General features: G+C 38.6%; 1 protein-coding gene across 1 annotated transcript in view; it reads left to right on the forward strand.

Moving 5' to 3' along the window:
• LOC124711320 (activating signal cointegrator 1 complex subunit 3) overlaps window positions 1-23,614 on the forward strand; it is a 253,343-nt gene that overhangs the window by 126,842 nt on the left and 102,887 nt on the right. The window contains exons 21-22 of the mRNA XM_047241338.1: window positions 594-819; window positions 18,532-18,673. Of these exons, the coding sequence (XP_047097294.1) occupies window positions 594-819; window positions 18,532-18,673 (368 nt within the window). The remainder of the gene's footprint in view (window positions 1-593; window positions 820-18,531; window positions 18,674-23,614) is intronic.

The following is a 23,614-nucleotide window of genomic DNA, read 5'->3' on the forward strand; positions in this document are numbered from 1 at the left end:
TGTGCTTGATAAATTATGCACATCATTATGTATTTTTATATCTTGCCCTTTCAGTATGGTGATCCAAGTACTGAAGGGATCATGTAAATTAATGCTGATTTTGTTACAGAAATTTCAGATACTATATCCTTTAATTAGTGTTTCACTGCCTCATTTTAGAAGTAAAGCTAAACTGTGTGATCATTATTAAATTTAAGTTTCTTTTTTCTTCTGTTCAGAAATAGTGTACAAATGCATTCCAAAATTACCATTACTTGATAGTAAAACTAGTTGTGAAGGCATTATATTAAAAAATAAATAGTGTTGTTAAAAACTTTTGGAACCCGTAAGATAAAAACTTACAAAGAAAGGAGTGTATACTACCTAATAGAGAGGAAACAGCTCTAAAGACCCAATGTTGAACATGTGTGTTGGTAACCTTTTTTTTTTTTTTTTTTTCAGCATTATTTTTCAGTGAAGTTGTCCCAACATATGCTGTGTGGTTAGTATGACTACCTGAGCTTATGTGGCAGTAGCATAATTTTATGTAAGGCTTCAGCTTTTATCATATGTCTCTCAGTTAATTCTCAGTATAACTGTTCTTATTTTTGCAGAATGCTGTCCGGATTTTGCGTGCCCTGTTTGAAATTCAGCTGCGCAAAAACAATGCTGTTATGGCCACACGTTTCCTGATCCTTGCTCAGATGTTTGAGCAACAACAATGGAGCATGGAGACTCCCATGAGACAGTTTCGTATGCTGGGGTCTGACATTATCCACAAAATTGAAGAGAAGAGATTAACTGTGGAAAAATTACGTGAGATGGATGCAAAAGATATAGGTGTGTATCTTCTACCATTCACTTATCTTAAAATTTGACAGAGATCCTGGTGAATAATTACTTGAGTGTCCAGTTTATTGCAAAAGTGGTATAACACAATTATTCCCTTCTCATCATTACTCGCTGCATACAAATCCCTTCAGCTGATATCAGGACCCTAATGATCCCCTGGCCAGCCACTACATTCTCTGGGCATCCTCATTTATCTGCCTGAAAAACCAAGTTGGAATCCCTTCACGATGGAGATGTTGGACTCAGCAAGAAAGGAGATTATCATTTTCCATCATAGATATTGGATATAACATATAATCTTAAAATATGGTATTGAGTGATAGATGCATGGTATTTTTATTAAACTAAACTTTTTATTTTTGTTTCTTTTTAATCAGTCCCTGCTTTATGTGATTTAGGTAATCCTTGACTATATAATAAGTATTGCTTAACCTTCCATCGTGTGTTGGTGGTCATACACATCATAATTTTCTGTCAGCCATTTGTTAACAGTTGACTGCAATGAGGTCTTCTTACTAGTAGATTCCCTTCTCTTACTGTATATATGCTGATTGCTCAGTTTGGTACACTGCACCTGTTCCTGTTGCATTTCAACAATATTTGGTTTCCAACATACACAGCTTAAGTAGTGCTAAGCGCTGATATATATTAAAAAAAAATCATTTAATTGTTTGTTACACTTTTCAGAATATCAAGTATCAAATTGATAGACTGTGTCTGCATGCATTATTTTAGAGTGTTTTATAATTTTATGTGGGATGTACTTGATCATAACTGGCTACAGAAACACACATACTATTCTCAATCCAATGGTGAATGATTCCAAAAGACGATGATTGAAGAGAACAATAATGAATCTCAAATCGAGTTTGAAGATGAAGTGATCACAGGTTGTGGTGATGAAGTTGAAGCTTGGCAGGAAGATTCAGAAACCAAGGAAGACAACAGTTAAAATGATGAGAAAGTACTTGGCAATAATATCCATTACTATATTGGAAAGAACAGAGAGACAAAACGGAAAAATGTCCATCACAGAGAGAATATTGCAGAACCCACAGTGTTATTCAGAAGTTTCCTGGACCTAGTGGTGTGGTGCAAGCAGTGAGAATACCTTTCTGGAATGATCTCATGGTTGATGGCATTTTGTTTATTATAGTTCTGTATACAAATTAGTGTATTGATAGTGTCAGAGCTTCACTTCAGCTTGAGAGAGTTGTAAAACCAATGGGTGTTACTGAACCAAAAGCCTTTGTTGATCTCTTATTTTTAGCTGGTATTAACAAAAGTAAAAGACAAAACTTAGAAGATCTGTGGGAAACTGATGAGTACAGTATTGAGGAATTTCACCTCATAATCAGTCTAAATCATGTCAAATTCATCCTACAGTATCTTAGATTAGACAATCACCAATTACACAAGATAACAGCAATTCAAGAATTATTCCCTTCATTTGTACAGCACTCACAGACGTTCTATACTCTCAGAGAAAATGCTATAGTGGATGGGAAACTGGAAGGATTCTGTGAAAGATGCTGTTTTCTCCAAGATATATCCAGCAAGCTGAATAACTATGGCATTCCAATATTTGCTCTTGTGGATTCCCAGGTATTTTACCTACTCAGTTTGGAAACACATTCTAGCACATTAAGGACTAGAAAGTTTGGTTCCGACTTACCACAATGGCCAGGTATTGTGTGTTGCCTGACGTGCATGCAGCCCACACAACATAGCTGCCTTGCAGGCACTCTAATCTCCTTTTGCTACTGTCGGTTGTCTATACGCAACAATATTTTTGCAGCTAGCTGTTGTGTCTTTGCATCTGCTCATAAACCAGTTTACATCTCATCAACTTTGCGTCTTTTTATTTTACACTATTAGTGTTTGAACAAAAGACACTTCTTCAAAGTATGAAACAATAGTTTTTAATGCATGCAGAAAAGACCACCTTTTATAAACTGTAATTGTAAACTTCATGTACATGTAATCATCATAATCCACCAGCCAGATGTCTTAGTCAACCCCTCTGTGGACTGGATGATTTTAGAGTGTAATTACTATTCTATTCTGTTGATCATTTGAGGGTCATCCACAAAGTAAGTTCCATTTGGTTACATAAAACAAACGTGTACAGATACAGAAAAAATATTTATTGTACAAAAATCTACAACTGTTAAACTACTTTTTTACATAGCTTCCGAAATTTTGTAGGCACTTGTCATAGCGTGGCACAAGTTTTTGTATGCCTTCTGCATAGAAGGTTGCTGCCTGTGCATTCAACCATGTGGTAACGTGTTCTTTCAGCTTGGCATCATCATTGAAGTGTTGAGCACCAAGGACATATTTTAGGTGTAAGAAGAGATGAAAGTCGATAGGAGCAAGGTCCAGGCTGTACGGAGGATGATCAGATGCGTCGCAGTGAAATTCTTGTAGGAGTTGCTTGGTCACATTCGCCTTGTGAGGTCGGGCGTTATCGTGGAAAAAAAAAAAAAGTCTTTTGACAGTAATCCTCGGCGCTTGTTCTGTATTGTGTGGCGCAATTTCTTAATGGTCTCGCAGTAACCATGTGCATTAATTGTTTGGCCTCGTGCTAAGAAATCGATCAGCAAAATGCCTTTTCTGTCCCAAAAAATAGTGCACATGACTTTTCAAGGTGTCAAGATTTGCTTAGGCTTAACCTTTGTTGGGGATGAAATGTGCCTCCATTCCATTGATTGCAGTTTTGTTTCAGAGGTGTTGCACGATACCCAAGTTTCATCCCCCGTGACTATCCGAGAAAGAAAACCATCACCTTCTTGATTGTAGCATGTGAAAAACTGAAGTGCACTACCCATCCATTGTTTTTTGTGTTATTCAGTAAGAATTTTGGGGAACCCACCATGAGCAAAGTTTTCTTAATTTCTGTTTTTCAGTAACAATTTCATGAATTAGTGATCGTGAGATTTGTGGGACTTCCATAGTAGGGGCACTAAGTGTAAATTTATGGTTGTGCTTAATCTTCTCTTCAGTTGTGTGAACCAGTTCATCAGGAACCACAGACGGGCGTCGGCTTCGTTCTTCATCGTGCACTTAGTCACGTCTTTCATTGAACAGTTTGATGCATCTTCTAACCATTGAATCACTCGTAGCATTTTGTCTGTAAACTTCGCAGATTTGCCGATGAATTTCCTTTCTTTGCATTTAGAAAATGAATCACAGATCAGATTTCACAAGCAGTGGCATTTTCAATTATGGCTGACATTATGTAAAGAAGCACTACAAAGCACACGTCGGCAGCAGCGTTCTAAAAATGGCGTACATGTCTTCTTCTTGAGTCAGAGTAACTGCCATGGATAGGAATAGAAATGGAACTCGCTTTGTGAATGACACTCGTATTACGTTCAAACTTAGAATTCCTATGCATCAGATGTTCTAGTAGTTCTTAAATGTTTGGTACTTCCCAAAGCACACTCCCTTGTGAAGAGGTCCCTTGGAAGAGTGTTTCTTGGTCCTTGATCCGACAATTCAACAATTTCCTCCAGTTTGTGTTTCCTCATATCCCCTGACAGTCTTTTGAGGACAGTCCTGTTTAAGTGTTAAGAGGTGTGGAAGTTTTCCTGGGGCCTTCATGTTGTGCTCCATCATCTCCTCAGTCATTCACTTCTGGCTTCTAAATCGATACTCAGTATTTGGCTGCCTCCAATGTAAGTGACTTGTACTTCATCTTCTTTTCAGGACCCTTGTGTTCTACACACTATGAAGGCATTGAATAGGGCACAGGTTATCAAGTAGAGGATTCCATTCTTGCTCTGTTTTTTTACAGTCTTTCTCTGGATTGAGTTGTACAACAAATACTGGTCTGCTCTGTCTGCGCCCTAAATGTATTTATTGTACTGAAGGACACGGGCTTACTCACAACACCTCTCTTGCTATTTGAATTCTTCATAATAGCTCGCTCTACAGTTCTGACCATTTGCACCACCCACTTGTCCTACCAACGTTGTAAAATCACACCTCCTTTCCTGAGATTGTGTACAACAGTTGATATCTCAGGTGGAAGTCCACTGTTAGCCCTTATTGTCCCACAGACCCTAGTCTTCCAAGCAAGCAGGTTACCGTATTTACTCGAATCTAAGCGGCACCTGCAAAATGAGACTAGAAATCAAGGAAAAAAAATTTTCCTGAATCTAAGCCGCACCTGAAATTTGAGACTCTAAATTCAATGCGAGAGAAAAGTTTTAGGCTGCACCTCCAAATCGAAACAAAGTTGGTCCATTGTAATATGAGAAACAATTTAGGTCGAATGAATGACAATACAGCTACAGTAGTTTGGTTCGAGTTGTAAGCTTAGCAATTAAGCTTTACCAGGTAGCCATTGCTGTGTGTCAGGTGCTCCATCCGTATTTATACGGGTACCCTTCCTTTTTCACGTGCTTAGTCTGGTTTGAATTGATTGCTTATTTTTCTTTGATCTGATAAGTGCCGTTCTCTTTGTTATAGGTGTTTTAGTCACTCTAAGCTGAAAATGCATTATTGTACTGTCGAGTGAGGTGGCGCAGTGGTTAGACACTGGACTCGCATTCGGGAGGACGGCGGTTCAATCCCGCGTCTGGCCATCCTGATTTAGGTTTTCCGTGATTTCACTAAATCGCTCCAGGCAAATGCCGGGATGGTTCCTTTCAAAGGGCACGGCCGACTTCCTTCCCCATCTTTCCCTAATCCGATGAGACAGATGACCTCACTGTCTGGTCTCCTTCCCCAAAACAACCCAACCCATTATTGTACTGTGTCACGCATTGTTTGTCGCATTCTGATAATGAGTGTTTACGACCTCTTGCCGCTCGCGACATGTCTTGCTTTTCTGTGCGCTACCGCCGCTTTCAATAAAAAAAAAAAAAAAAAAAAAAAAAGACGAATTGTCTCATTAGCAAAACAATGGCAAGAGACTGCTATTTGTTGTTACTTACACTGCTGCTTTCTTTGATAATGATCAACAAGAACCAAATAATAAACTTCGTATGATAGAAGATGTTCTGAACGAGAGTTTAGTGAAAAATTTTCTCTGTTTGAAAATCTTTGCAGACGCCTCTTTAGTACATTACATTCTGCACAGAAATTAGAGTCATCTTAGATTTAAAAATCTAGTCAATTGTCGTGCTTCATTTCCGACTGTATCACTATTCGGCATAAGAATAATACGAATATAAACATGACATGATATGTATATTCTTCCGCTTTTGCTGTTGTCTCACTCTAGCTTCGTAGTTTATTAGGCAGACAGGATTTAAATGAGATAGCAGCAAACACGAAAGAATACATGGCAAAATGTTTATATTCGTATTATTCTTATGCTGAAGAGAATACTGCATGTGATTCACAATTCATAAAAGTTCCTATAAGGAACCATCTCTTGTCACAGGTAGGAAAAAATTCAGAACATACAGTTGGCCATATTGACAAACATCCCAAACAGTCCTGCCAGTCGGATTTTCGTAGTACATTGAAAGGCTGCTACATTCAAAGATGAACAATACGGAATTTATATTTACTTCGTTGGATAATGTATGAAAATGCAGTGGTCGAAACTCGGGGCGGAGAAAAAATCTTGTCTTCCACCTTTTTTTAAAATTTATTTACTGACGCAGAGGTTTTGGCGCCAGTATTTATCTTTGTGCCTACAAATCATGCCTGTGTAGCGCTACATATATTCGACGCCAGAAGTTAGTTGTGGCGGCACCTACCAACATTTTATAGAACTTCTGCTTACTTTACACTCGATTCTAAGCCGCAGGCGGTTTTCTGGATTACAAAAACAGAAAAAAAAAGTGCGGCTTAGATTAGAGTAAATACGGTACCTACAGTTATCACACTGTTATGGTAGTTGTCATGACTGACATGATGCCAGATGTCTTAAGTGTGGTGACAGTACAGAAAAAAATGATTTTGTCCAGTCTATCTCTTCCGCACTATATATTTCCACATTATATATGTAACTTATTGTGGCTTCACATGACATTTGCACAAGTAGGCCATATTTCACCAGCTTTCCATGATTATACGTCCTAAACCTTTGACGACCTCTCCAGTGTATCATCAAGTGATATCTCATAGGTGGGTTCATACATACGGTCTGAAAACGGTCCACAAAATGTTGGAGAACTGGGCGAACCGTACAGAGCCGTGCATTTCATATCTGTTCCCATCAGTTGTGGCTTACCAGCTGTCTCACAACAGGAGTTTTGGTTGAAGGCTCTGTGCTCCAGTATTCCTGATAACTTTTCTTTCTAAATTTTCCCTTTATGAGTATGATCACTAAAAATCATTTCATTTCAACAACCGAAATGTCTATCGACTTTAGTGTCATGGGTGATGTTTTATACTTACGTAAATTCTATAGATTATATTATTTTACGAAAATATCAAATAATTTGTTACCAAAAAAGCTAGTTACAATCTCTGAAATAGTACATGGATCATGGGGAACAAGTGTAAGGCCTGGCTGGTCTACAAAAGCTTCCAAACGTGTGACTGGATTGTCCTTAGTATAGCCATTGCTTGTATCCATTCCATGTAAAAGAACACTTACCTCATTGTCACTACTAGCATCACCGTCACTCACTAACATGTGCGGCTGTTTCCAGTGTTTAGTTGACATACAGAGCCCAAGCTCACAGCCACGATCACTAGTATTATCACTGTTATCATTCTCTTGTATTGCTCGATACTTCCAATAATGAATCTGCAAATAAATCATGAAACATATCGTTATCACACAAGACACCTTGCCAGTGGTGCACCGTCGTGTGCGTTGACTCCTGGCACATAAGATCACCTTCATATAGCTGCAGATTTCACAACTATCATGATCGTACAAGTGGTCAAATATACTGACACTAATATCTATACTCTTCCTACTCCACACTTTGCTAGCAAATAGTTCAGACTATACCCATCAGAGAGTACAGTAAGCAATAAATGACACTCATGCAGGAAAGTGGAGATTTCCATGCCCCTTCAGCTGCCATTGTTATACGGATATCTCAAGGGCACATTATCTGAGTGCTAGGTTGCAACCAGGGATCGTAAAATGTAAGCAACAAACACTCAAATGATGTTCTGCGGCTCTGTTAACCTATTTATCAGTCAGGTCAAAATGTGATGGCAGACAATTGGTTTATCAGTATTTTCCTGGTAGAACAGTTTGGAAGGAAAAATCTTTCTTTTGTCAGGGCTATGGAGAAAAACAGACGTGCAATTCCTGTGGAGCTTACTGCCAGTATAGGAAAGGCTGTCCACAATTCACTTCATGGGTTCGAGAAATGCCGTACTCTAGTTTTGTATGTTTCTAAAGAAGGGGAAGTATGTGAACCTGCCATCTAGCTTGTATGAGAGTAATTTAATCGGGGTGTATACGATCCGGGAAAAACCCGGGAATTTTTTCATCCAGGAGAAAACCGGGAAAAACCCGAGATTTTTTTAGAATTCTGGGAATTTTTCATTGTTTTAATTTTCAGTTAAATTTTTGTAATTTTGACTGGTAAGAACTGATACTCTATCAAGGATATTACTGTAACCCGCTACTGCAGAATAATACTTCAACAATAAAACATAAACAAGAGAAAAAAAATTAAAATAGCTTAAATTGCAAATGAAATTCGCCATATACAACAATGACACACATTGCTCATGCAAGTGTCTTTGAACTGCAAAATGTGTCAAAGGCTTTAGGAAGACTATGCAATACTTCATAACAACAAATTGCCTCCGATGAGAGTGAAGTCACAACTGTTTACATTAAATTCATTTTAGCAGTTACGAGCAGGCTCATGCACAAGCGCAGTTGAGTAGCATTTTAGTAGTAGAGTCTCCCGCTTCTGGCTACAGGAATGTGGCTGTTGGCTGTGTAAGCAGTCTCAGCAAGCAGCTAGATGCTACCGGGAAAAGGGGGTGTCAAATTCATATTCTTGAGGAAAAAAACTTATTTCATAAAGCGCCTACCATCCAGTGCATGTTGGTCTATCGATTATTCATATGATTTTGAAACGCTTCCCTGTTAGTTGTTGAACACCTTTTAACACATTTTAAGTTGATTTCTGAATGAATCATAACTTGATTTTTGAATGCATGCATAGTGTACGTGACGTCTCTGTCAGGAGAAGCCTCGTCGCATCTAGAAATAAACTTTCCACAGACAAAAGGGATGGGGCTATACGAGCTGAGCAGAGTAAAGCTGAACAGATGAATGCCAATCACTGTCTGATTATGTGGTTGACTGCATTTACAAATGATAAGTGTTATAATTACTAGTGAAATCCGTAGTTTCAGACTACCAGAATGGAAATAAACGACTGACAGGAATAACAGGTGAGAGAGATTACGTATTATCTTCTCGGTGTATCCAAGAAAATGAAATTTTGACAGAAAATTTTCGGCCAGATTGCTACACTAGTAAGGACTAGTAGTACAGTCCCCGGCTAGCAGCCGCTTGAGTTCTATCTGGAAGTAACGCGAAAAACGTGTTGTACGAACACATAACAACACCTAAGTGGAAAATAATCGCGGTATAACTAAACCTGTGATTCCGACAGGGTTAGTGAAGTTAATCGGCGAACAAATTTTGACAATGGCAGGAATAGCTATAGAATTGGTGATGACAAGATTGTTTGTTAGAACTAGGAAGAAGAAAAAACGGGGACATAATACAAATTATGGAAGAATAAGATAATTCCAAATTTATATAAAAATTTCGGAGTACTACTTTTTGATCACATGCTTGAGAAATTGGTGTGTATGAATGAAATGTGAAACTATTTCCTAACGTACAGATTTTTTGCTTGTAATAGCCGTAATAGGCAATTGATATTGGTACTTCGTGAATTATATTCTGTCATGTTATAAAAATGGCCGTTTGTGCCAAAACAGTCTCGTTTATTTGGTGTGTATTACAGAATTGCTGCCATATTAGAAAGGCCTATTTTGTTTTATCTAGCAGACAGTTACAAAATAGACGTAATCAGATCGAGGAACCACACCAGTCATGGGTATTATTTGTGTTAACAGCTTTTTCAGTATTAAATAACGACATTTCGATTTTTCATGTAGCAAAACGTTTGATGAACTTTGATGAGGTAATAATTTCTTTTGCAGAAAGGAAAGCATGCCATGTAAAGCTGTAGTAAGATTAGAAAGAAAAAAATTCTAGGAGCTAAGGATTGAAGAAATATGTAATTTCTTGCTTATCTCTTGTGTTATTGGTTTTATGTATCCTATATTTAATTTTATGTCACACTAAACTGTAAGTTATTAGCTAATAGGCAATAAAGAGTTAAGATTTTCTGAAGAGTTCTTGTTCTCCCGATTACAAATAATCCCATCCGCTATTAATTGCGAGGGTTGTTTTTTGGGGGGGGAGGGGGGGGAGCAGTGTCAGGCTGTCAAACCGGCCAACTGGGAGCAGGAGAGGCACCATAGGACATTTAAATTTCCACTGTCCTGAATATAATTTGTTGGCATCCATTACAAAATATACATGTTTCAATTCCACAGAGCGAAATACAGTGATGTGCAGTAGAAGAATGCTCTATGAAGAGGTGTGGCACTGCACTTTGGCATACTTAAGACCAAATAATATGTCTTATATTTCCTCAAACACATATGTTTTATGTTTCAGACTTTTCAGAAAGATGTGCGCTACAAGATAAACATGTTTTTGAAAATTCGATATTTTTTAGTATTGGCCCGCTTCCCAAATATTGTAGATCTGGGGCTGATGTACAGAGCAGTCTGAATTATAGTGGGTAGTCTCCACATGACCCGTGTTTACACTTATGATTTTGCTGGTTTACTCTCGCGTCAAATGAAAACAAAACGGATATCTGTGACCGGGAGCTATCAAGTGAATTAAAATACATTGGCATAATTACGGAAGGCTAAAATATGTCATTAGTTTCAGATTTTATTTTATTTCCACCTTTCTGGCAGTCAAGCATTAATCGCCTTGCGGAACAATGAAGTTATTTTTGTCTGTTTGCTAAAGAAATTTGACTTTTATAAACCTTTTCTGCAGAGACAGTCAATGTATTTGAAACGAAATGTTTCATTCCACAGTACTGGCTAGTTTCAACTGTTTGCTGCATTTCAAGTACACGTTTTCATTTTTTAGCACATACGGCATTATGCCATAATAAAGAACCAAACATGATATAATACAGTACTGGTGCTCCAAGAAAATTTACATTCCAAAAACCACACTGAAAAGCTTAATATCAGGTCGAGGTCTACTTCATTGGGAATCTGGACATTCAAATGTGCACTTTAAGTACGCACTTTAAATGTGCTCATTTTAATATGGTTCATGGAATTCCGATGCTCTTGGAGTATCGACTGATGGCATGTTTCTTTTATGACATAATCTATGATCTTTCAATGTTTTACATGTACATATATATGGGCTTCCTGCATCATAATAGCTGCGCAAGCGTGGTGTCGCCTGTTACCTGTGCTCTCTGGCAACTGCTGAAACAAACCTATTTCTAACAGGTCTTGGGAAAATATTGCGAATAGTGGTTTGAAAAGTGTTACTTTCAAAGTAAATATACTTTTACGTAACTTGAACTATGTGCAAGAATGTACCATGAACTTATTAAATCACAGAGCGTTTGACTCTCATTTAAAAATCAACTGTTTGATGACGAACCATTTAGAAGAATTTCGAACCCTGAAGATCAGACATTTATGTCATTATTAAAAATTATACTGGCACATTTGTGTGATACATCTTAAAGTGTAACATGTGCGAAAAAGATCAACATTATATGCGGAAGCTTAGCTTCTCTTGCAGCTTATTAACCTTAGAGACACAATATTATATGTGAAAGCTTTGCTTTTCTTATAGCAACACTATGTATATTAATTTAAACTTTTAACTTTCCCTGTTTGTGTGTTCGAGCTACTTAACAGCGATGTTCCTGTTGGCTTACTACATCACGTGTCCTATGCTCGAATATCCGCTGTCATCGGCTGGCGAGATCACGTGACATGAGCTATGACTGGCCTACAAAAGCACATCGCAATCTTGGTTTCAATGATTCGGAAAGTAACATGCGGTGTTCAGTGGAATTCCAATTTATACTTTAGTAATACAAAAATACACAGCATACATGTTGCTGCACATCAAAGACATTTCCAAAACGTGTCTTTTTCCCTGAGTTTCATTTTCTAAAGTGCCGGGAAATTCTATGCCCGTGTATAAAACCACAACCATTTGAAGGATTGATAAGAGAAAATAGGATTGATTGATAAGGGAAAATATACTGTCACATAACACGGAAAAAGCGTGTTTTCACCCAGGAGACAGTATATTTTTAACCGATAAATCCGGGAATGTTTTTTCCTTGTCCGCATATACAGCCTGTTAATGGATACTGACACTGCAGATAAACAACACTGTAAATAAACAGAAGCCATCCATTATAAGGTTTTATGATGGTACGAAATGTGGAGTTGACACTATAGACAAGTTGACTGCTCCATACAGTGTTGCAGGAAATGTGTGTGCTGTTGTCTGCAATTATATTTTTTACAGTGGCCAATATGAAGTGGCATCAGTGCACATGTAATATTTTTTGACAAAAATGAAAATTGTGTCGGGAGAAAAAGCATTTCTGAAACAACTATCTCTTGGTTTAGGTTTGACTCATTAGCTTAGAAGTAGTTTGGAGATCTCAGGAATTAACATGTATCTTCAGCAGAGGCTAACACATTGTAGGCCAACATGTTAAGGAGAAGCATTACAATTGCAGAAATGAAGAAAATGAAACTGGGGTCAATATGAAAAAAATTTTGAAACCTGCAGAGTAAAGAAAAAACTCGGCAAGTGTTATTGCAAAACACGTCAAAATACAAACTGTTTTATGCACACTGAAATTTTTTGCTGTCACTGCAGTAAAATTTCTCATTTGTTTGTCCAGTCCAACAGAGATTATGAGACAGTGGAATGATTAATATTTCTGTTGTTGTGTTCTTACATCATCTTTGCCATTCTGCAAAGATCTTTGCCATTTGAGGTATTCAGTCAGTAAAATTTAATTAAAAGAAAGCTAATGAATAAGTGATGTGATCAATTTGGTACACCACATTCAATCTCATTGCAGAGAACACTACAACTAATGGAAGGTTATGTGGTATGCTTTAATTGCATTTTTAAGCTTGATTGTTTTAGTTATCTATTTTGGCAGTATGTTGGAGGTTTGTGGAAAACATTGATTAGAGTGCAAGCTAATTATGTGGCTCTTCTTCTCTGATCATGAATTAGAGTTGTAAGTGTAGTAATTAAAACAAAAAGTGTATGCTGTGATTCACGCTGGGGGAACAGCAGCCATTATAATTCATGTTCAGATTTACAGTCACAAGTCTCAAATTATCTTACTTATTGGTCAAATGTTTGTGCAAGCTGAAATCAAAAACTCCCTATAAATTACACAATTTAAAAAAAAAAAAAGAAAAAAGAAAAGAAATGTTGATTGAAACTTCCATGTGGATGAAAACAATGTGCTTGACTGAGACTCGAACCTTAGACCTCCACCTTTCATGGGCAAGTGCACTACCACAGAGCTACCCGAACATGTACCTCATCTCTTACCCCTCAACCTGCACACTAGTTTTGCTTCACACCTAGCAGCCCGGGAAGAAAGGATATATATTCAGAAGGTAGGACATGAGGTACTGGTGGGAATAAATCTTTGAGGGTGGGTCGTGTGCTGTGATGGGATGGCTCAGTCAGTAAAGCACTTGCCAAAAAAAGGCAAAGGTCCCAGTTTTGAGACTCGCTTTGGAATACAGTTTTAATCCGCCAGGAAATTTCAAATCAGCACTCACTCTGTTGTAGAGTACACCAGAACTCCAGTTGCTTTCTAGTTCCCCTTTATCTCTCCCCATATATTTTTATTTTCACTTTAGCCTCATGTTACACTTTCCACTTTCTAATGCCATGTCACCCTCACAACATCCGCGCAACGACACCCCATTAAGTTTTATTTACATTCCCTCCACAAACATGCCTTCGCCGTAGCCATATTACACTTCCATATTTTTTTTACTCAGGCTTGTCTGACATTTGGCATTACCCCCAAAGGCCTCACACTTAAAGTTCCCATCTCTGGCTGTAACCCTTCTTTCCATCAGTCCCTATACCAGTTCCAAACCGAACAATCCATAGCCCTCACCCGCCTAATCCTTCACCTACACATCAACTCAGCCAATCAACTCACCCGTCAACTCCTATCCCTAATCAAAGTCCTCAATCTTTCCTCTCCCACATCCACACCATCTGTTCAGAGCATCTTCCTACAGGCTAACCGCAAATGAGAACAGCATGCCACCCTCCACCTCAAAAAACTATCCAATCTCCTGATTTCCCACCTCCGGAAAGGCAACTCACTCACCCTCCACAACCTTTCCAACAAACCTCAACCTCCTCTCATTGCACACAGCCCCAGTCTCTCCCATCTACTCAATCTCCCACTTCCAGCTCCACTCCCCCCCAAAACCTCAGAATTCTAGTCAACACAATCTGGAACCACTACACCCCAATTCAGTAGTTAACCTTTCCTCCAAACCTCTCTCCCAATCCGAAATCTCTGTCCTACCAAAGGACTCACCTTCAGCCCTACTCACAGATTCAACCAAACAGCCCTCGTCAAAGATTTACTGTCCTACACTCATATTCTCTGCTGGAAATATCACTTTGCCACCAAGAAAAATAATCCTAATCCTACTCCTAATGATCCAACTCCCCACGACACTATCCAAATTGAACCCTGCCTGGAACAGTTCCGTCCTCCGTCACAGCGGGACCCACCTCCTCTTCCCCAAAATCACCCCCTCCAAACCTTCCAGTAATTTCTTACTTTGAGCCTTGCCTCTCAATCTTTCTTGAAAAACCTTAATCCTACTCCCAACATCACCACAGCTGAAGCCCAGGCTATCCGTGATCTGAAGGCTGACCGATCCATCGTCATTCTTTCAGCTGACAAGGGTTCCACGACCGTGGTACTTGATCGTTGGGAGTATGTGGCTCAGGGATTGCGTCAGCTTTCAGACAACACTACATACAAAGTTTGCCAAGGCAATCCCATTCTTGATGTCCAGGCCGAGCTTCAAGGAATCCTCAGAACCTTAGGCCCCCTACAAAACCTTTCACCTGACTCCATCAACCTCCTGACCCCACCGACACGCCACACCCCTATCTTCTACCTACTTCCTAAAATTCACAAACCCAAACATCCCGGCCGCCCCATTGTAGCTGGTTACCAAGCCCCCACAGAACGTATCTCTGCCTACGTAGATCAACACTTTCACCCTATTACATGCAGTCTCCCATCCTTCATCAAAGACACCAACCACTTTCTCGAACGCCTGGAATCCTTAACCAACCTGTTATCCCGGAAACCATCCTTCACCTTGTAATGGTCGCCTAGTCGATGATATAGCTAATTTGCTGTAATCGCACTATTTCACTCCCGTTTACGGAGCTTGTTAGCACTTGATGTTTGGTTGGCGCCATTAAAATGCGTTGTAGTAATCGCTGCTGCTTGCTGGATCGCTGCTGTGTTTCGATGCTGATGCTGGCTCTAAATCTGGTTGTCTAGGGTTAAAAACATGAGGTCCCGTGTTTTTTATGTGCTTTTGATGATAAAGAACGAGCGAAACCAACAAATATGTAAACCTCAAATATTTATTACTCAGGTGGCCATCTTAATTCCACTGTCCACCAAAGACCATGACACAAGACAAAGTAGTATTTCCGTTGCATGTTCTTTGCATTGTTTATCCACCTCAAACAATAACACACAAACACACACTACCAAAGTGACATTCCGACTGCCTCCTCGACCCTTCTTGCTGCTTGTATTTATAACATTGGCAAAGAACTACTAAAAAGAGATATCGTTTATAAGTCACATGTACATCTGTTATCATAATTTGTGCAGATAAGTTATTAATTTGCATCGAGTGACATAATTTAACATGTTATGAAAATGACAGACAGATTTGTTGACTTGACAGAATAATTCTTTGTTACAAAAAGGCCATTTTTTAGAAGTTTGTCAATTGACTTCTCTAATTTGCATAAATAAGTAATTAACATGAATTATTAAGAATTACATTGGTTTTCGTCTAAAACAGGATTGATTTCGTGAATACTGAGTGAAACCGCTCCTAGTGAACAAATAGGTTTCACTGAGTGATTTTTATTTAAGGAGATCCAAAATACCTAAGTTGGCCACCACTTTTCGTACTTCATATTAATTATTTAAGATAAACTTAGTGTTTTTACATGATGACATTTGCTGTATCAGTGATCAAGCGATATTAACTTTTGTGTGGGTCAGTTATTCAGTATAATTTAATGGGTTGACTGTTTATGGAGACATGTTGTGCAATCATTGTTAACACACACAATAACTCTTCTATAATCATAAATACTCGTTAAACTGGTTGAATTTGGAGGGTATCACTTACTTCATTAAAGTAAAGCCTTTAATATGTTCCGTTACAACCTGCTACCCTACCTAAAACCTCTTTCCTCATTACCTTAGCCAGCTTCATCCTAACCCACAACTTCTTCACTTTTGAAGGCCAGACGTACCAACAATTAAAGGGATCAGCCATGGGTACCAGGATGGCCCCCTCGTATGCCAACCTATTTATGGGTCGCTTAAAGGAAGCCTTCTTGGGTACTCAGGCCTGCCAACCCAAAGTTTGGTACAGATTTATTGATGACATCCTCATTGTCTGCACTCACAGTGAAGAAGAACTCCAGGATTTCCTCTCCAACCTCAACTGCTTTGGTTCCATCAGATTCACCTGTTCCAACTCCAAATCCCATGCCACTTTCCTCGACGTTGACCTCCATCTGTCCAATGGCCAGCTTCACACATCCGTCCACATCAAACCCACCAACAAGCAAAAGTACCTCCATTACGACAGCTGCCACCCATTCCATATCAAACGGCCCTTCCCTATAGCTTAGATCTTTGTGGCAAACGAATGTGCTCCAGTCCTGAATCCCTGAACTATTACACCAATAACCTGAAAACGGCTTTTGCTTCCCGCAACTACCCTCCCGACCTGGTACAGAAGCAAAGAACCAGAGCCACTTCCTGATCCCCTCAAACCCAGAACCTCCCACAGAAGAACCCCAAAAGTGCCCCACTTGTGACAGGATACTTTCCGGGACTGAATCAGACTCTGAATGTGGCTCTTCAGGAAGGATACGACTTCCTCAAATCCTGCCCTGAAATGAGATCCATCCTTCATGAAATCCTCCCCACTCCACTAAGAGTGTCTTTCCACCGTCCACCTAACCTTCGTAACCTCTTGGTTCATCCCTATGAAATCCCCAAACCACCTTCCCTACCCTCTGGCTCCTACCCTTGTAACCGCCCCCGGTGTAAAACCTGTCCCATGCACCCTCCCACCACCACCTACTCCAGTCTTGTGACCCGGAAGCTGTACACGATCAAAGGCAGAGCCACGTGTGGAAGCACCCACGTGATTTAACAACTGACCTGCCTACACTGTGAAGCCTTCTATGTGGGAATGACCAGCAACAAACTGCCCATTTGCATGAATGGACACAGGCAGACAGTGTTTGTTGGTAATGAGGATCACCCTGTGGCTAAACATGCCTTGGTGCACGGCCAGCACATCGTGGCACAGTGTTCCATCGTCTGGGTTATCTGGATACTTCCCACTGACACCAACCTATCAGAACTCTGGAGATGGGAACTTGCCCTTCAATATATTCTCTCTTCCTGTTACCCACCAGGCCTCAACCTCCGCTAATTTCAAGTTGCCGCCCCTCGTACATCACTTGTCATTCAACAACATCTTTGCCTCTGTACTTCCACCTCGACTGACATCTCTCCCCAACCTCTTTGCATTTATATATGTCTGCCTGTGTGTATATGTGCGGATGGATGTGTGTGTGTGTGTGTGTGTGTGTGTGTGTGTGTGTGTGTGTGTGGGCGCGCGTGCGTGCGCGTGCTTGCGTATACCTGTCCTTTTTTTTCCCCCTAAGGGTTACCGCTCCCAGGATTGGGATACTCCTTACCCTCTCCCTTAAAACCCACATCCTTTCGTCTTTCCCTCTCCTTCCCTCTTTCCTGATGAAGCAACATTGGGTTGCGAAAGCTTGAATTTTGTGTGTGTGTTTGTGTGTTTTTTAATTTGTCTATCTACCAGCACTTTCTCGTTTGGTAAGTTACGGCATCTTTGTTTTTTTGCTCTTTAAATGCATTAACATATGAGCATTCCAGTTGCTAAGGTTCTTTTTTTATGATTTTAAATATTTAATCACGTGATTTTGCAAAGTAGTGATAACTATATTTTTGCTTCAGTGTTTTTATTGCTACAAAGATTTCGAGCATCATTCAAAGGTGTGTTAGATGTATCTCTAATCCGTTTCTTACTTTTAATAAAAACTTTCCAGAAACATTTGTCTTTTATTTTCTAAAAATATTTTGACTTATTTTCCTAGTCAGAGGTAAGCATCTTGATATTAATTACTATAGTAGCAATATCTGAGGATGCTGGTGCCTGATGAGCAAAAGTTATTGAAGTAAGAGTCTACCTCTGGCTGTTCATTTGTACACTGATTATTTTATTGATATTGTCAGAAGATTGAGAACTGCACTGTACTACACAGTTGTGTCATTGTAGGTATTCTTTTGAGGCACAGCAAAATGGGACACATTGTGAAGCGCTGTGCGGAGGAATTCCCGATGGTCGACCTGGTGGCAAACCTCCAGCCCATCACACGTACTGTGCTTCGCATCCGCCTGCAGGTCGTGGCAGACTTCAGGTAAGGCAGTTGGTGTTCTTACATCATCTCATTGGTAAAATTATCTTAGTCTCTTGCGTTCTGTGCTCTCTTTAGCACTTTGTCTAGTGCCCATCTGCATGTGGTAATGAAAAATAAATTATTAGACATGATCAGAATGTGTTACATGGGTGCCAGAAGAAGTAGCCATGAATATAACTGTACCTTGACCAGTGCTGTATTGCTATCTACCATACATGCATAGTGTATGATATTGTGTTTCTCGAGCTGTTTGTATACAAAATCTTACAGCTTTGTATGATTCTAATTTGAACTGAATTTTCTGTTTAGTGACAATAGGGTGATTCCACATCAAGTGATCTAGCTTTAGAAATGTTCCCCACTCGTCTACCTCAAATTTTATTTAAATTGTATGTGTAGATTTACTAAATGACTGAAGACAGATGTGCAAATTTCTTGCTCACCAACTTTAATACTTTGGGAGTAGGCGCCTCTTGCATCACTTGTATGTTTATGATTTTTGACATGCAGAGGATTACTTAAGAAAACCTCCATGGGGCTACAGCTAGTATACATAACCTATTTAGAGGGACGCTACAGTCCCCTGTTCTATGGCACAAGTCTAGCAAGTTGCAGCCTAGTTTGTCATAGAAACTTAAGTCTGGTGCTTGGCCCCCACGTGAATCAGAATCATGAAACCATAAACAGTTCTTAGAAAAATTCATTGAAATTCTGTGAGCAGTACTGATCTCAGTGATTATATAGGGTTTCAAAAGTGTGTGACTGGATTGAGGATTCATTGGTAGGGAGGATGCAGCATGTTGCTTAAGGCTGAGAGTCATGTCTAAAAGTAGAAGTAAAATCAGGTGTGGCCCAGAGTAGTGTATTGGGATCCTTGCTGTTCATATTGTATATTAATGTTCTTGCAGACATTATTAATAGTAACCACAGGCTTTTTGCAGATTATGCAGTTATCTATAATGAAGTACAATCTGAAAATAGGTGTGCAAATATCCAGTCACATGTTCATAGGATTTCAAGTTGGTGCAAAGATTGGAAACTTGCTTTAAATGTTCAGAAATGTAACACCTTGCACTTCACAAAATGAAAAACGCAGTATCCTCTGACTAAAACATCAGTGAGCCACAATTGAATTGGTCATTTTAGAAACAGCATAACTCCACTAAATGTGCTCCATCATTTTTAAACATAATATAGGTGAATAATTTAACATACAGTATAATCGCCAGCTTCTGGTAGATCCAGAGAAACTGTGCTCAGAGTGATTGGAGTTACGTTTCTTTTCTCTCTCTCTCTCTCTCTCTCTCTCTCTCTCTCTCTCTCTTTCTTTCTAAAATTAACTCAAATGCTTGTGAAAATTTATCACAGAAACATGCTATTGTAATCAACTTAATAATAATTTTACTTTCAAAAGTTATGAAACATATAAAAACTGGTTTATACAACAAACTTACACAAATGTATGACATTAGTAATAATTATCTTTAACATTAATAAGAGGCATCTGTCATTTTTTTTAAATTACACAACAAAAAAATCTTATTATGTTATGACTTGGCAATGCAAATGCAGAACTGAAAACAATTACTTCAGATTATCAGTGATTGTACAAAATTTCATCCTAAAATTGCTGATATTCTTCAGGGATATACTGCAAGATCTTCTTGAGGTCAACATTGTTTATGAACAAGCAGATTCTCAATTGCTAATGCCAAACCTCCATAGCTCTCACACCCTTTCAGCTTCAGCACATTAATCAAATAATTCATTGCCGTATGTGTTGAATAAAAAAAATTCTTCTTTTGAATAACAGTGTGTCCTGGACTTCAACTATGCACCTTTTAATCGGCAGTTAGGTAGGTGGCTGGTCCCCTAATCTGTTGAGGATTTTGACGTATGTTGAGAATTTCACCACTGTTTAGTCTTATTGAGAATTCTGAAAGACATACTATTTAAAACTTTGTTAGAACACTTCATGTAAAAAAATGCGTGCACACTTTTTTTACACTGGACTAACTACTGAGATTCAGGCATGGAGGTGAAAACCAAATCATGATGATAGAAAGAAAAGTTGAAGTGACATAAAGGTAACTGAGCAGAAAAATGATAAAATATTGGCAAATGTTGAACCAGAAGGAAGAAGTCCCTCTTTCGTTTGGTGAAAGAGGAACAATCAGTAAGGCTAGCAGTCGCAAGCTTGGGGAAAAACATTGTTGAGTAAAATATTAGGTACATATTCAGGTTTATCAAAAATAGAATGAGTAGCAAGTTGGTAATTTCATTCTCTGTGATGACTAATTTGTTTGCCCTATTGTCCATCACACTGCACCCCCCCCCCCCCCCCCACACCTTCCCCCCCCCCCCTTCTCTCTTTCTCTTTCTTTTTCCCCTCCCTCCTCCCTCTCCTTATCTCTATTCCTTAATCCCTTATAATCTCTACTCTCTACCCACTGAATCATCTGCTGAAAGACTAGCTATCCCCTTTTTGCCTTGTGCGCCATTCCCTTCCCCCTCCCCACCTCCATCTACGCAGACAACTACTTTCGATAACACAGGGTAATACCGATTCAGCGGCATGGGGTTTATCAATCAATTTCTTGTAATTTTTATCTGCTGAATACGAAAATAATAATATTTTTGCAGAATTGATCTACTTTCTGAGATAAAGGCAATTGATTTATACTGGAATAAAAAGGAGAATAATACTTTTTTAAATTTTTATTTTAAAGTTGTCAGATGATTTCAAACAAAGTGTTATAAATTAAACAAAAAATAATAAATTAATCATAGCAACAAAAACAGATCAGTAAAAATTAAGAAAAATGTTTTTTATGGGATTTTCTTCAGTGTTTTTGGTCTGGACAGTCTCTCTGGAAGTTCCAGCAGTAGTCTGCCATCATATGGCGATCCCAACAGCCGTGATATCGATCCTCCATAATTCTGAAGTCCTGGTGGAACAGTTCCCTTTGTTCTTCGCTGTAATCCCCCAAGTTGTTAGTAAATTTATCTAAATGTCTGTGCAAAACATGCAATTTGACACTCATATTAGCTCCTAGTTTTTTTAAATTCTGGAGCATTTTATCTAATATTTTGGAATATTCTTCAGCTTTGTGATTCCCAAAAAAATTTTAACTATTGATACAAAGCTTGTCCATGCTTCCAAATCAACAATGTGATTTGTGACATCATCGTTGTGTATAAGAGTATGGATTTGTGGCCCATCAAAGATTTCTGCTTTTAACTTTTCTACACTGAGACCAGGAAATGACTGACAAAATATATTTGAACCAATCGCCATTCCTCTCTGAAGCTTTAACAAACTATTTTATAAGCCCAAGTTTAATATACAGTGGTGGAAGAATGATTTTTTTTTTCCTGCGTGGCCATCGGTTCATGAGTGATGTTATCTTTTCATTTAGCCAGGTTCATTCTCAGCAGCCAGTCTTTCCTACTACAAAGTTCATTTTTCACACGACTGTCCCACAGACAAAGAATACAGGGATATTTTGTGTATTCAGTTCGCTGACTCAATAAAAAATACACCATTTTTATAGCTACTTAAATTGACCATTGATGTTGTTGAAATGCAATTATGTTTGAAACAAGTTTAATATTTTGATATTCTTCCTCAAGAATAGTTGCATGAGCGGTTGGAATCGAAGTTAATTTATTTCCATTATACAGAAACACACATTTAAAACTTTTTTTTGAGCTTTCTACAAAAAGTCTCCAGTCTTTTGATTGCTATACTGGAAGACCCATTAAATTTAAAAGCCCAGAAATATCTCTGCAATGTACGACATCATTCATCTCATTAAAATATGGAAGAATGTCTTGCTCTCTAGTTTGATAGAATGTTATTAATACAGCAGGCTGAAGTCAATGTTTTTCATTTAGTCTTGACACAGAAAGCTCAGCTGATTTCTTAGATAGATTTAAATAGCAAATCAAGTCATTTAGCTCACCCTGAGAAAAGCCTTGCAGTGATGGACTGCAGTCTTCAAATTCATTTTCAATTTTGCTTTTTCTCTGACAGTCTTAACATTTTGACACCATCACAATAATCGTCTGATAAGAAGGTAAATACCAGTATTGGCAAATCTTCACTATGCAAGATTGGTGGCTGAGCAGACTGTATGTTTGGATAAACCCGAGAGCGCTTTTTGTATTGCTTCATACCTTTTACATTCACAGCACAAAAGTAGCGATCATTGACATGGTTTCTTGGCTCTGTCCATGCCATTGATATTTCAAATGGGAGCCCCTTTCCTTCCTCCATGTCTTCAATTTTGAAGTGACTCCCTGCAAGTTTTACAAACATTGTGCGGGACCAAACATTTATTTTGTTGTCCAAATTGTTTTCCAAAACAAACCCAATAGCTTTGTTTTACAAAATCATTTATAATCTGGCATTGCTTTTCTTGACAATATTTACCACTGTGTAGCAGAAATGGTCAGGGTTATTAACCCAAGACTTTCCTGAAAAATTCATTCTTTCTGTAACAAAAACGCCCAAATGGGACAGTTGCATGAAGTAACTGACACAGTATCACATTTGTAGAAAAATTGTAATGAATGAGTAACGCAAGAAACTTACCTGTTCAAAATAATAGCGACTGAATGGCAAACAACAAAAGCTCCCCTGTGAAATGGCTGATAGTCATGGCGCTCTATGTGAGAAGCAGAGATAGTTAACGTAGTTTGCCAAAAGCACATGACGTACCATCTGTCAGATTCTCTATAGGTAAGTGGTTGCCTTTCCTCTATTTTACATATTTTTCAGTATGTGAATTTCCAAGACTTTTATAGGGTTAAAATATAAATAGTTTAAGTTTATAAAACCAGGAGTAAAGCCTAAACAGAGGTCGTGATATGGATTGGGGAAATAAAAAAGTGACATATAGTTAGTAGAGATCATACAAGAAAATATCTAGAGTGGGT

The sequence above is a fragment of the Schistocerca piceifrons genome, chromosome 8 (genome assembly GCF_021461385.2).
Source record: "Schistocerca piceifrons isolate TAMUIC-IGC-003096 chromosome 8, iqSchPice1.1, whole genome shotgun sequence".
In the NCBI taxonomy this organism is placed as follows: Eukaryota; Metazoa; Arthropoda; class Insecta; order Orthoptera; family Acrididae; genus Schistocerca; species Schistocerca piceifrons.